Raw genomic sequence first — 14,949 nt, forward strand, 5'->3', positions numbered from 1 at the left:
TTCAGTCCCTCTCCTATTCATATACCAGCCTCTCATTCAAACTGCTCCCTGGTTGCTAAGGTAATTTGGACCCTAGCAACCAGACAGCTGCTGAAACTCCAAACTGCAGAGCTGCTGAGCAAAAAACAAAATAACTTAAAAAAACCTAAAAATAAACAAAGGAAGGCCAATTGCAAATTGTCTCAAAATATTACTCTCTACATCATACTAAAAGTAAACTCAACTTTAACCCAAAAGGTGAACAACCCCTTTAAGAGTGCTGCTGCCTATATATATATCTATATATCTAAATATATATTTATTTATTTTTATATCTATCTAAATATATATCTATATATATCTATAGATACATAGATAGATAGATAGATATATAATCTATATAGATATCTATAGATAAATATAGAGATAGATATGTGCACACACACACATACATACCCATATGCACACTAGTCAAACAGTCATAGGTGGAAACAAAATCTGCTTATACTAAATATTCCAGTGGTTTAAATAAAGCAATATGTGCTCAATCAAAATTAATACATTTAAAGGGATTGTGAATATATATATTTATAAAGCCAAAAGAAAGGGTTTTTTTTTTTTGGATAGATTATACTTTTTTTTGCAAATTAGTATTATACAATAGGACTATAAAATATGACAAACACCAATTGGAAACCATTAAAGTGCCACTATGTATGATGCTTATGGGGCTCGGCCCATATCAGGGAGGTTTGGATGCTCCTGTTGGTTTAGAAGGGCTCCTGAAAAAAACAGAAAAGGTGGGTGAGGGGGGATTATGCCCTGCCTAGAGACCACCAGCTTTTACAAACCCACTAAAGAGAATCAATACATTTGAACAAAGAGAACAGATGAATTGCTTTCCACGTGTTCCTTTGGTCTTAAAAGTAAAAAAAAAAAAGTCTCCACACCGCAAAACCAAGACAGTTCATAGGCATTGTACAAACACGAGACACTGCTGCTGTGCGACTTGACCGGTTCGGGGGTTGCGCTCCCGACTGTTCGTAATGATTGTAGGAAACGGTGAGCTGTGCTGCCTGCATTGGCCACGTGTTGCAGTCGGCTTGACCCAGTGGCCGCTTATCTCCTGATGGCAAACTGCCATGGGTCGTCTGATTTTAAAGGACTTGGAGCTTACAAGGCCTTCCACCATATTGTTCCCATATTGGAAAAAGGTAACAGTTAGGAAGTGGAGTTTGGGCCGTCAGGGTCCATGTCGTTGTTGCAAGGCGGAGGGTGATTGGGTAAGATATCCAGCTCGTCCACCTGGGGTGTTGGGTGCATGACTACCAGCTGGTCCTGTGGGATGTCGGCAGCGGCGGCGGCGAGGTTAGTGATCGACTTGCTCTTCACGCACTGAAAGTCCACATGGCGGCTTTTGCCTTCCTCTTTCTCCCATGACATCCTGATAAAGGGTCTCTGCACATAGTTGTATATGACCTCGGGCCTCCCACCTGGCCGCTTCTTCACCTTCTCCTTGTATGTTGGGTAACCTATAAATGGAAAATAAGAATAAATCCTTCCTTAGCCTTGAGATCCACCCGGTGCCCATTCCCTTCCACGTTATAACTATCCATCTCATCAGATCTCAACACGACTATCAAGGCTTCATTTACAGGCAGAAACAATTCATTTTTATAAATTGATTTTAATCACATTTTTATTTTAGTTCCCCTTTAACCTTACCTTCAATACCAAGACGGATCTTTTTAAGACCTCTCTCCTTCAGAACTGATTTGGCCACGTCTCTGTTTTCTATGTACTTGAAAAATCTGTACAGTTTGGTGCTGTAAATAACTAGGAGAGAGAAAACAAACATCAATATAGATACAGCTGGACCAAAGGGCAAATTAATTTTTTTTTTTTTTTTAGCTTGGCCTTCAGTTTAACTCAAAGGTTAATGCTTTCGGACCATGAATCTGCCATATGTAAAATGGTTTCTACATTTGCACCATGCATTCCGAAATATGAATACTCTAAAATAAAGAAACACATTTTACATAAAGTCTAGGAGTTTGGGCAAGCCTTCCCACAGAATTTCTCCTTTTATCTCCTTCTAAACCTGAGCATACACCTAAACATCCAGTCGTTTCCCAGATTTGACCACCTTGAGATGGCCCTCAGGCCAATTAGCTCATAACAAAGGTAAATGCAGGCTGTCAGGACCACATCAATGGGCCAATGTGGTTCTTACATGTAACAGTAATATTGAGATGTTTTAAAGCAGTTTTAGGAGCAGTTTACCTTTCAATGAGCTTTTACTATGATATAGACAATGCAATTGGTCTTCAAATTTTTTTTAGTCATTTCTTAAGCAGTTCTCCAGTTTGGAATTTCAGCAACTATGTGGTTGCTAGGGTGCAAACTGCCTTAGCAACCAGACAGTGGTCTGAACCAGAGACTGAAAGATGAACAGGAAAAGGCCTGCATAGAAAGCATAACTAATAACAATAAAACTGTAGCCTCAGAAAGCAACTGTGGCTTTTCATCACATAAACACAGAAGTTTAAGTAGTTCTTTTTAACCCCCCTGCACCGTAGCTTGATACACATTAAATTCAATATTCAGCCTTTTACGAAGGATTCCAAAACAGTGTATTCGGTGCGTACCTAGTAAGTATAGCCCATTCTATCACATCTCACAAACATCTGAAAGCACATACTTTGGGAATATTCCTCCCCCATCTGCGGAGGGTACTCTTCATCCCAATCCACAACATCATCATCAGTCAGGACGACAATGTGACATTCGCGTTCCCCACTCTGAGCGCTGGCTACCATCAAGGGGAGGATCATCTCCTCTAGGTAAAACTCGAATTGCCGACGGGCTCCATCGTTTGATAATTCATGCATAAGGGCACCTGGGGGGGGGGGAAGAGAAAAATAAAGTAATGACAGTTCTGTAAGCCTGCTACACTGTAAAATGAGTTACTCTCTGTTGAAGCAAACACAGTAATTAGCCAGCTATTGCCTAGTGCAGACTAATATGTGTCCCCAAACTGCTGGGAAAGTAAAAGCATCATTATGCCACCTTCCCAAGTGTTAAGCACCAAGTAGTCTCATAGGAAAACAGGAATGGGGCAGAAGATGTACAATCTAACACAACTGCTGCTTGGGAACACCAAGACAAATGCAGTCCACATTTACCCTCCCCAAAGGACCTTAACAGGATTCAAATGGCTGAGACATCACTTTAATTGGGGGCTAATGAGACTCCTATGTATATTTGAAGATCTCAGCCGACAGCATTTCATTTCTCTATAAATGCCGAGACTGTGCTACATGGCCCTGGGGGTCACTTTCCAAAGCACAAAGGCATGCATAAGAAAACTGCTGTCCCCCGCAACACTCACTGGTGTTAAAATTTACAATTTATAATATTCAGTCCCCGACCAATTCTACCCAGTTATACAGCACAAATATGGGTCTTTTGTAAGTCTTCTGTGTGTGTGTGGGAATAGCAGATAGGGCTTTTACATGCAGAACAGCTGAAGGTCACAGAAATGCTTTGCTCGAGGTCAGATTTATCACAGACAAAACTATGTGTGATAGAAGGAAAAAGAAAAATAGGGTGCACACACACTCACTCACTCACTCACAAACTAATAGACATTTGCTCTCCAGTCCAAACATATGAGTATAGATGGAAGTTCAAGGCATGAGTTGGTCTGATTGGGTTTAAAAACCTGATAAACCGGTAACTGTGCAAATTACCAGAGTTAAATATTTAGCCTGTGGTAGCAGAGATCTATCATGGGCAACTAAAGGTGGCCATACACGCAGAGATCCGCTCGCTTGGAGAGGTCGCCAAGTGAGCGGATCTTCTCCCGATATCCCCACCTACGGGAGGGCAATATCGAGCTAATTAAGGCTAATTTGGTTGTTTGGCCCTGGGGCCAAGCGATCGAATTAGAACGACGGGTATAGGCGCAGTTGGTTCGGGGACCGCATCAGACTAAATTTTTAAACCTGCCCAATTGATATCTGGCCAATTTCAGGCCAGATATCGGTCCGGCACGCCTGTCGTTAGTGCCCATACACGGGCTGATAAGCTGCCGAGTCAGTCTAAGGGACCGATATCGGCAGCTAGAATTGGCCCGTGTATGGCCACCTTTACTCATTCAATGGGACATTAAACTTAAAATCAAGGACTCAAAGAAAATATCTACACTTTGGGGGCAGATTTATTGAAATGTGAGATTAGGGCTCACCACAAAAAATTCACTCACTTTCTATTTATTCCTATGGGATTTTTAAAAGCGTATTTATCAAATGGTGACCCCTAACTTTCACCCAGCGATAAATACATTTCTACAAATCCCATAGGAATGAATAGAAAGTAGGCAAATAAATTGGTAGTGAGCTCTAGTCTTACATTTTTATAAATCTGCCCCTTTGTGTTTCTCATTCTTTAATAAAGAAAAGTAAAACCAAAGGACTAAAGCCTAAAGTCTATACAGTGGTAATTAGGCATAGGGTCACGGATAGAAAAAGCCTCTTTTGCTTGTTCAGGTGTTTACGACGTTTCTTTTGGAAATCAGAAGTACAAATGGCAAATAAGGACACGGTAACAGATCGCTAAATGAATGCATTCACTGTTTCTGTGAAGTACAGGTGGCGAATATTAAAGGGGAAATAAAAGATGAAGTTGGAAGGAAAGCAATACAGGGCGAGAAGGCAAGGCACAAGGCTTCAGAATGTTAGAAATTAGATGATCAGAACCGATTAATAACAGGGTACAGAAGAGAGAGAGAGAGATGCCCGGCACCTTGTTTTGGGAAAGGGATCTCCCGCCGTCATACTTACTGAGGTCTCTGCATTTGATAGTGCTATAGTCAAATGAGATACACAGATAGTCACAAGCCTCCCTTAGCTCAGGAATTGATATTCCATCAGGGCAACGGATTATTCCAGTCTTGTAGTAATCCTTATAAAAAATTATAAAAAATACAAATAAAAATGAATTTGAGGTAACAACGCGCCCAGCAGAATTTAAGACAGACAATGACACTGCGTCTTGAGGGTGAGAATATGGAGGTAACCGACGTCTATAATGGATTATATATCAACCATCTATGCAAACACTTCACAGACCAGAGACCAATCAGAAACCTTGACTGAAAACGAGGTTTCTAAACTGCCTTTGTTACATCCATGAGCAAATTAAAAACTTACTAAAAAGGTTCACTACTTTCCAGAAGTTCATTGGTCTATAAGACTCTACTTGGCTAAACTAAATGAAGAACACATGAGCCCATTCAGTACTGGTCCATGGATAATGGTGGCCAATACTTGGTTGGTGAGGTTGCCAAATGAGCAGATCTTTCTCCTGATATTCCTACCTAAGGTGGGCGATATCGGGATAATTTGGTCACTAATTCAATTCTTAGGGCAAAACGATTGAATTACAAGGATGGGACTACAAGCCATTGGAGCGAGAAGCGCATCAACAATATGGTTCTCGATCGGACGGTAAAGTCAAAACTGCCCAACTGGCCAGATATTAGTAGGGTAGGCCCATCAGAGGAGCCCATACAGGGGCAGATAAGGTGCCAATTTAGCCTGAAGAACCTGAATAAGCAGCTTAAAACTGCCTGTGTATGGGAATTATAATGTCAATACTAATGACTGCTGAAGCTAAAAGAGACAGGGGTGCAATTCCTGGTACACTGCTAGTTCCGTTTTCTTGGAAACGGAATTAAAGATTTGTTCGATAGTTGCCATAAACTGCAATCATATCTGAAGGACAGCTTATGGCAAATATGTCCAATGGGGCAAAAGTGAACGCTTTTGCTTTTTTCTCTCTCTAACTGCGCCCTGGGAGTATTGATCGATACATTAGTCACCGCTGCAGATCTGCTCGCAATACGTTACGTAGAAAGCATGCAGCGAGTGACTCAGCTACGCACAAGGCTGCTCGACAGCATCAGAGATTTAAGGGCAGAGATGACATTAATAGCTGCTGTTATGCTGGGTTTAATGCATTTTACGGTGGGTGATTTTAATGTTCCGCGACATGCTTCTGATCTATTAGTAGTGTATAACGCAGTATTTTTGAAGGGACTATGGTATTATTGTGGAAATAAAAATAGCTCCATGATAAGTGGAATAGTATGTATATAGTATAATGTACTCCTATTGTAAAATAGAGAGATATTATGATATCACTGAGCACCAACTAACTCAGGACATCTCTGAGCATTGTTTATAAGGGCATAACGTACAGGATATTCATCTTGTGTATTATATTTATATATATTTATAATTCCCGTTCATCTAGCTAGACAATGAGATGCTTTATTTAGTTCTTAAAATTGCTTTGTCCTGCTCCCACACACGATGAGTTTATTTACTGGATTAACCACCACCAAATCTGCAGGAAATTTATTTTTTTAATTTCCTCCAACATCTGCCACGCTCTAGCCATCGAACATTCCCTTCCTAAACTCAAGTTAATTCATTTTATGTATCTGAATGTTCAAGTAATATCCCATGTATTCCCTTTCTGTAATAATAAGAAATTTGGCATATGTTCTCCCTAAGACCACTGTAAAAGATTATTACAACTAAACAGCTCCGACTAACCAATCAATGGAACCCTATCAGTGTCAGAATGTTCTGAATATAGAAATCCCTGCAGTTAAACATACTCTGTTGATCTGCTCACAGGACAAAAACAGCACACACAAATGCTCACCAAAATTGCCCGAAACACTGTGGAACTGATTCCTTCTGCCACCTCGTATTCCCCCTTGTCATTGGGACGTGTGAAATTATGTTCTCTGCCTGATCCAAACATCCTGTGTGACAAAACCATTATAAGATTCAGTGCAAATGAGAAGGAAATAAAGCAGCCCCCACAGCTATCGCAGCTTTTTATTCTTCCTTCAGTGACTTGGCTATAAAGTATGCTCGGCGACACTGCAAGGTAATCATTAGGGGGGCCACATTCGGAGACCAATCACAGCTACGCACGGATGCCCTTTTCATTCAGTGGTCAATAATTCTAGGTGACAGAACAGGCACAAACCCCGCTGCAAGGCAGCTCACTAATACTGTAATTTGCTTGCGTGCCAATAAAGCATGATGAAGGAGAATTGTAAGTCACTGTGGCTTATTTTTAACAACTTTGCAGAGATCTTGGGTAAGTTTAGGTTATCAACTTGGCCACTCCTGATTATGTCGGCAGCCTAATTGTCTGAGCCCAAATTAGTGTATATCGGGTCAGATATTGATAGGGCTGGGAGGAAAATCCCATCAAACAAGCACCATGGAGGTGGTATGTAGTATGTAGTCCGTGGATGAGGAATCCACATGGACCACTCTGTGAGAGACAATTGTCTCTACATAGGTAGTTAGCTATGGTTAGCAGACTTAACCAAGAAGTGTAATGCATTATAACCACTCATCTGTATGATGATACACAGATCTGATTCAGGCGAGTGTTATATAAAACACAGTGCTTTCAGAGTAACCAACAAGTGTTAGCATTCAGGATACACTGACTGCAGGTTTTTGACCCAACCACTGGGATGTAAAAACCAGGGAGAAAGCCACCATATCCTTTTTACAAGACAGTCTATGCATTTTTTTCTATGAAATGCATTGATTTCAAGCACAAATAAGAACTTGACTGGATCCCTTGACTGAAAATAACGCTGAGCCTGGAATTTTATTTTGCAGAACAGCAATACTCCACTCCCTTCTGACCTGTAAATTCATTTATTAATCTTTGTAAGAATGAAAGGCCACTGAAAATATCAAGGCCATCAGGAAGATTGATTATGTCCTTGGAAAGTGCTTGTTTTGGGCAGAGGCATGGGCAAACATTAACTGCTGCCCAAATATGCTGCCATGTGCCCACATAACTGTAGGTAACAGGACAAAATGCCCTGTGTAACGTGGCCATACGCTGTAAGATCCGTTCCTTGGGTGAGGTTGCCAAGCGAGTGGATCTTCTCCCGATATGCCCAGCTATGGGTGGACGATATTGGGCTTATTCTATCTTTTAGCCCCAAAACCAAAAGATTAAATTAAAATGGCGGGTGTGGGCGCCGTTGGATTGGGGGCCACATCAACGAGCCGATGCAGACCCAGACCAGACAGAGAAATCGAACCTGCCCAATCGACATCAGATGTTGATCGGGGAGGTCCTTCGGTGTTGCCCATTCAAGCTCACCACAGAAATATTCACTCACTCTCCATTCCTATGTGGTTTTTAGAAGAGTATTCATCAGATGGTGAACTCTAACTTTCACCTATTCATTAATACCCTTAGGCAGTGCTGTCCAACTTCTGTTGTACCGAGGGCCGGAATTTTTTCGACCTGCGTGGTGGAGGGCCGATAATGGAAGCCAGTTTTGACCACTCCCCTTTTTGAAACCGCACAAACTTGAAACCACACCCATGTTATCACATGACCATACCCATATTAATGGTTGTAGAACAGCAAAAACCTGCCATACTCTGCCTGCCTGTGTGCCATACTTGGCTGGTTTGTGCCATACTTGGCCTGTGTGTGCCATACTCTGCCTGCCCTACCCTGCCTGTGTGTTCCATACTCTGCCTTCCCTACCCTGCCTGCGTGTGCCATACTTTCACTGTGTTTGCCATTCTTGGCTGGTTTATGCCATACTCTGCCTGTGTGTGCCATACTCTGCCTGTGTGTGCCATTCTCTGCCTTCCCTACCCTGCCTGTGTGTGCCATACTCTGCCTGTGTGTGCCATACTCTGCCTTCCCTACCCTGCCTGTGTGTGCCATACTCTGCCTTCCCTACCCTGCCTGAGTGTGCCATACTTTCACTGTGTTTGCCATTCTTGGCTGGTTTGTGCCATACTTGGCCTGTGTGTGCTATACTCTGCCTGTGTGTGCCATACTCTGCCTTCCCTACCCTGCCTGTGTGCCATACTCTGCCTGTGTGTGCCATACTCTGCCTTCCCTACCCTGCCTGTGTGTGCCATACTCTGCCTTCCCTACCCTGCCTGTGTGTGCCATACTCTGCCTTCCCTACCCTGCCTGTGTGTGCCATACTCTGCCTTCCCGACCCTGCCTGTGTGTGCCATACTCTGCTTGCCCTATGATGCCTGTGTGTATGGCACACACAGGCAGCCTACAGTGACACAATGATGGCACTGCTCCTACAGTCTGCACAATAACTATATATTAAAAAAACTTTTTAATTGCAGTACCACCTCAGTATATGTTCTTTTTGTAGTGTGCAGGGATTATTTGTGGGTTTCTACTGCTCCTGAGGTGTGAACAGGGGAACAATGGGGGTGATTACAGCCTGAGCCTGAGGTGTGAACACTGCAGGGGGTGAACAATGCAGAAACTAAAAGGTGTGAAAAACACAGGGGATTACATATTTAAACAATACAGGAGGATTACAGCCTGAATCTGAGGTGAGAACCATGCAGGGGGGGAAGTTAATCACAGTACTGATACCATTTAAAGCTTACACAAGAGTAAGCCATCAAAGCAGCCAGACAGGTGGGGGGCCACACAGAGGGGGGTCGCCAGTTGGACAGCACTGCCCTTAGGAATAAATAGAGTGAGTACATTTTTCTGTGATGAGCTCTCACACTATGACAGGTCTGCCCCATGAAATCTTTAAATGAAGTTAAGGTGGCCATACATGGTAAGATCCGCTCGGACCTTCCCAAAGTGCCCACCTAAGGGGTGGGTGATATCGGGCTAATTGGATTTACAACAGCAGGAACCGTCAAGGACCAAACAAATGAGCTGATGTGGTCCCCAAACCGACGGAAAATCAAACCTGTCTGGCCAATTTTAGTTGAGTAGGCCTGTCGGGGGTGCCCATACACAGGCAGATAAGCTGCCGAATCGATCTGAAGGACCAAAATTGGCAGCCGAAACCTGCTTGTGTATGGCCACCTTTCGCCTCACGGTTTTCCCAGTAGTCTGGCAATAACGTCATGGATATGTGTCAGTATCTTAAAGAGAAGGAAGCCAAATAAAATAAAGAATAAGGACAAACCTGCCCAACATTGTGTTTGGCTGCGCAGTGAATATAGATGGATCTACAACAAATCTGGTATTGTCCACTATTAGTGTGACCCGTTCAGACGTGCGCAAACTCCGAGCTCCTTCTTTCACATTCTCGTACACAAATACCATCTCCCCAGCCGCCTTACAAATGCCATCTGAACTGGACTGGCTACTGTTCCTGCTACTACTGGAACCATTCGGGGAAGTTTTCTGTGGGCGGGGACTGCTTGGCCGGGATGAACTGTATTCCTTCTCTCGATCTACAAAAGAGAATCAAGGGTTTGTTTCAATTTCCGGTGCTGCAAAGTGAATTAGAGAAACCAGTGAATGCCTCAAGCAGACGCTTTGCCGGGAATTTGAAGGTGCAAAGTGCTAACAGCAGTAACATAATTGAATTCAATACCGCACATTTGAACTTATTCCCGGAAGAATTATACTTAATACTGTACACAAGAAAGTGAAACGTGGTTAACAGGAATGGGATCTATTATCTGGAATGCTGGGGTGTTGCTTATAAGGAACCTTCCCATCATTTTGGAGCACAGTTGTAACAAATATTTAGACATTTAAAAAACAAAAGGATTGGTTTGCTTATGTTTCCAGACAAAAAGATCCCATACCAATATAAACAACATCTAAATACAGAGATAGAGCCTTATCCTCCCACCCAATAAATTCACTGTATCGGCACAAATTTCTGTGTGCACCATAAGGGTGAAGACACCCAGAGCCACTAGTAGCAGCTACTTGTTGTGGCTACTAAAACAGACAATGCTGATCATTTATGGATAATTGTCTCTGTGTGTGTTTTAGCAGAGGCAATTCTCACTATTGTTTATGGCAGGGGATTTTCTGGCATTTAGTAGCCGTGACAAGAAGCTGCTACTAAGTAGCTCCAAGTGTCTTCACCCTTAGAATGAAGACACACGGGGCTACTAGTAGCAGCTATTTGTTGTGGCTACTAAAAAAGACAGTGCTGATCATTTACAGATAATTGTCTCTACGTGTGTTTTAGCAGAGGCAATTCTCAGTATTGTCTATGGCAGGGGATTTTCTGGAGTTTAGTAGCCAGGTAGCTGCTACTAGTAGCCCAATGTGTCTTCAGCCTTAGGGCTCTGGCACACGGGGAGATTAGTCGCCCGTGACAAATCTCCTGTGTCTCGGGCGACTAATCTCCCCTAAATGCCATCCCACCAGCGAAAATGTAAAACGCCAGTGGGATGGCATATGCGGCGGCACGATTTCAGTGAAATCACGCAAGTTTCCTCTCGAGGCAACTTGCGCGATTTCAGCGTGTGCCATCCCACCGGCGATTTACATTTTCGGCGGTGGGATGGCAATCTGGGGAGATTAGTCGCCCGCGAACAGGGAGTTTTGTCGCGGGCGACTAATCTCCCCGTGTGCCAGAGCCCTCAAGGTGGCCATACACGTAGCAATTTTCGATGTTTTGTGCGACCATTGACTGACGTTCAGGGCTGAATTGTCACATATGGAGGTAGAAACAATAGAAATTCTACCTCCTTCAATGGCGCCCGATCAAAATCTTTTAACCTGGCCAATCGTCGAGTCGTAGCATAAACAGCCGACGTAACGTTTCGGTCCCCATCGGCACCTTTCTCAGGGTGATGGGGACCGAAACGTTACGTCGGCTGTTTATGCTACTTTGAATATATGTTTTGATTTTTCACAAGAAATCCCGGAGTTGCTGGTCTTTTTTATACTATTGGAACCCTTTACCGAGCACCCGAGGTATGTCATGTAGCGGTGTGCCATCCTATATATATATATATATATATATATATATATATATATATATATATATATATATATATATATATATATATATATATATATATATATATATATATATATAAAATCTTTTATATACTTTTGGTTCATTTATGAACTGGGTTAAGAAGGCTGGATGATATTATGCTTTTCAAATCTTTCGCCCCATCACATCACTGATATTAAATTGACTTATCTGGTTAATTAAGGGTCAAGGCCAATGCCAGAAGTTATGATTGGCTGATTAGGGAGAACACACACACATATATATACACACGCACATTGACATAGAATAAATGTACAGTGTTTTTACAGTCTTTTGTGATTCGCAGGTTGGGGAAACTGCAGATAGAAAATTTCTTATTTCTGTTTGTTTAATAGATTCTAATAAGACTTATGCCTGAAATGGCCGATAATAAGCTATAATCAGCCGGCAGAGCTTTACAGCATTTCTTTTCTCATTAAAGTAGATGTTGCTTGCCCTTTAATCTCTGACTATAATACATTTCTAAATATTGCCTGGTGAGTCACGGGCAGGCAGGTAATGAAGAAGCGAGGGGGCTGAAGTTGCTGCTGGGTATGAGGGAAATTCTCTATTTATTTAAGCTGCATTCTCAGGTGCCCTGGCTCCTATTGCTTACTTGTCCGATGTAATTATCACATGAAAATGCGATGACAATAGATAAATAAACCCCATGTTACAGTGAATTATATCTCTCATATCTGCAGCATTCACTGAAGGCAAAGTAAAATACGGCAAAAGGACAAGTGAAGTAGAAATACTAGTATTAAAATTAAATAGATGTAATTTCATTTTTGGATGACACTGCTCTGTTAATGGCAGCTTTCCAAGGGCTGGAAAAATTCAGTCTGGTGTAAGGGGAACAAGCATTTACAGGTATGGGACCTGTTATCCAGACGGCCTCGGGAACTGGGATTTTCCGGATAAGGGGTCTTTCCCTATAGGATTGTATTACGTCCAATAAGGATTCATTATATGTAGTTGTAATCAAGTACAGGTATGGGACCCATTATCCAGAATGCTCGGGACCTGGGGTCTTTCCGTAATTTGGATCCCCTACCTTAAATCTACTAAAAAAATGATTTAAACAGTAATTAAACACAATAGGACTGTTCTGCCCCAATAAGGGGTCATTATATCTTAGTTGGGATCAAGTACAGGTACTGTTTTATTATTACAGAGAAAAGGGAATCATTTAACCATTAAATAAACCCAATAGGGCTGTTCTGCCCCCAATAAGGGGTAATTATATCTTAGTTGGGATCAAGTACAGGTACTGTTTTATTATTACAGAGAAAAGGGAATCATTTAACCATTAAATAAACCCAATAGGGCTGTTCTGCCCCAATAAGGGGTAATTATATCTTAGTTGGGATCAAGTACAAAGTACTGTTTTAATATTACAGGGAAAAAGGAAATACTAAAAAAAAAAAAATGTGAATTATATGATTAAAATTGAGTGTATGGGAGATGGCCTTTCCATAATTTAGAACTTTTTGGATAACGAGTTTCCGGATAACAGGGCTCCATTCCTGTACATCAAACCATATTACAGCTTATTACAACTTCAAATCACTAGGAAGAGAGTTTTGGGTAGGGTGGATAGAAACTTCCAAGAAATAATCCAGTAGGCAGCTATTCAAACAAGCCAAATTTAGTGTGTATCTAGTAAGCAGCAGTGATCTCTGGGTAAGAGTCCATTTTGAGGAACGTGCCACCCGTTTATAAAAAAAAATCATTATTCCGGAGAATTAACACTTACTGCTGTCCCATAAACAGACAGAACCTGCACTCTAGCTGACCAATTTGGCCCCATTGAACAGATAGATACTATGATACTTTGAGACTGTAAGCTCTATGGGGCATAATATGCCTTACTACTGTTCTGCTATGATTGGAAAAGCAAAGTCAAGAGAAGTTGTGGCTCCTCTACACTTTGTATGTATGTATGTATGTATGTATGTATGTATGTATGTATGTATATCTTTATTTATAAAGTGCTACTTATGTACGCAGCGCTGTTCAGTAGAATACATTAATACAAACAGGGGGTTAATAAGATAATAGATAAATACAAAGTACAACAATAAATACAAGATACAGTTACAGTTGCAATAAGATAAGAGTCAAAGACACAAGAGGATGGAGGTCCCTGCCCCGTAGAGCTTACAATCTATATGTGTGTTGAAATGAATTCCTGAGGACTGACACTATCCTTTCAGCTACACCAAACACCATACGCATTGCCAAAATAACATGGGTAATACTAATCCAGGTTCATAATGGGTTAATAAAACTATTTTGAATCAGCAGTAACATGATGTCATGATACGATATTTATGCACAGACATATTAAATACACTGCACCTTCCCTGTGTTCTGTTGATTTACTTTCATGCTACTGTGTTATAAATGTAAAAAGTGGAAAATCAACAATTTTACCATTATTCTTAGGATGAAGACACACGGAGCTACTTAGTAGCAGCTACTTGTCACGGCTACTAAACACCAGAAAATTTGCTGGCATAGCCAATACTGAGAATTGCCTCTGCTAAAACACACGTAGAGACAGATTAGTTTAGTTAGACAGATTAGTTGTCGCGACAAATCTCCCTTGTTGCGGGCGACTAATCTCCCCGATATGACATCCCACCGGCGAACATGTAAATCGCCTGTGGCATACGCGGCAGCGCGATTTGCGGAAATCCCCAAAGTTGCCTTGAGAGGCAACTTCGGCGATCGCGCCGCCGTGTATACCATCCCACTGGCGATTTACATGTTCACCGGTGGAATGTCATATCGGGGAAATAAGTCGCCCGCAACAAGGGAGATTTGTCGTGGGCGACTAATCTCCCCATGTGCCAAAGCTCTTAGTAGTCCTGACATGTAGTTGCTACTAGTAGCTCTGTGAGTCTTCACCTTTAGGGCCACGGCAGACGGGGAGATTAGTCGCCCGCAACTAATCTCCCCGTAATGGCATCCCACCAGCGAGAATGTAAATCACCGGTGGGATGGCATTACCTGGCGATTTGCCGAAATCGGAGAAGTTGTCTCGAGAGGCAACTTGGGTGATCAAGGTGCCGCATATGCCATCCCACCGGCAATTTACATTC

General features: G+C 42.1%; 1 protein-coding gene across 5 annotated transcripts in view; it reads right to left on the reverse strand.

The window, feature by feature from the left end:
• Positions 1–537: 537 nt before the first annotated feature.
• btbd10 (BTB (POZ) domain containing 10) overlaps positions 538–14,949 on the reverse strand; it is a 33,263-nt gene continuing 18,851 nt past the window's right edge. For all 5 annotated transcript variants that reach the window (XM_002936740.4, XM_012962086.3, XM_004913340.4 and 2 more), the window contains 6 exons: positions 10,016–10,286; positions 6,715–6,817; positions 4,824–4,944; positions 2,681–2,878; positions 1,705–1,815; positions 538–1,511 (listed from right to left, as the gene is read on the reverse strand). In XM_002936740.4, coding sequence (XP_002936786.1) covers positions 1,201–1,511; positions 1,705–1,815; positions 2,681–2,878; positions 4,824–4,944; positions 6,715–6,817; positions 10,016–10,286 — 1,115 coding nt within the window. In that variant the 3' untranslated portion in view covers positions 538–1,200. The remainder of the gene's footprint in view (positions 1,512–1,704; positions 1,816–2,680; positions 2,879–4,823; positions 4,945–6,714; positions 6,818–10,015; positions 10,287–14,949) is intronic.

The sequence above is a fragment of the Xenopus tropicalis genome, chromosome 4 (genome assembly GCF_000004195.4).
Source record: "Xenopus tropicalis strain Nigerian chromosome 4, UCB_Xtro_10.0, whole genome shotgun sequence".
Lineage (NCBI taxonomy): Eukaryota > Metazoa > Chordata > Amphibia > Anura > Pipidae > Xenopus > Xenopus tropicalis.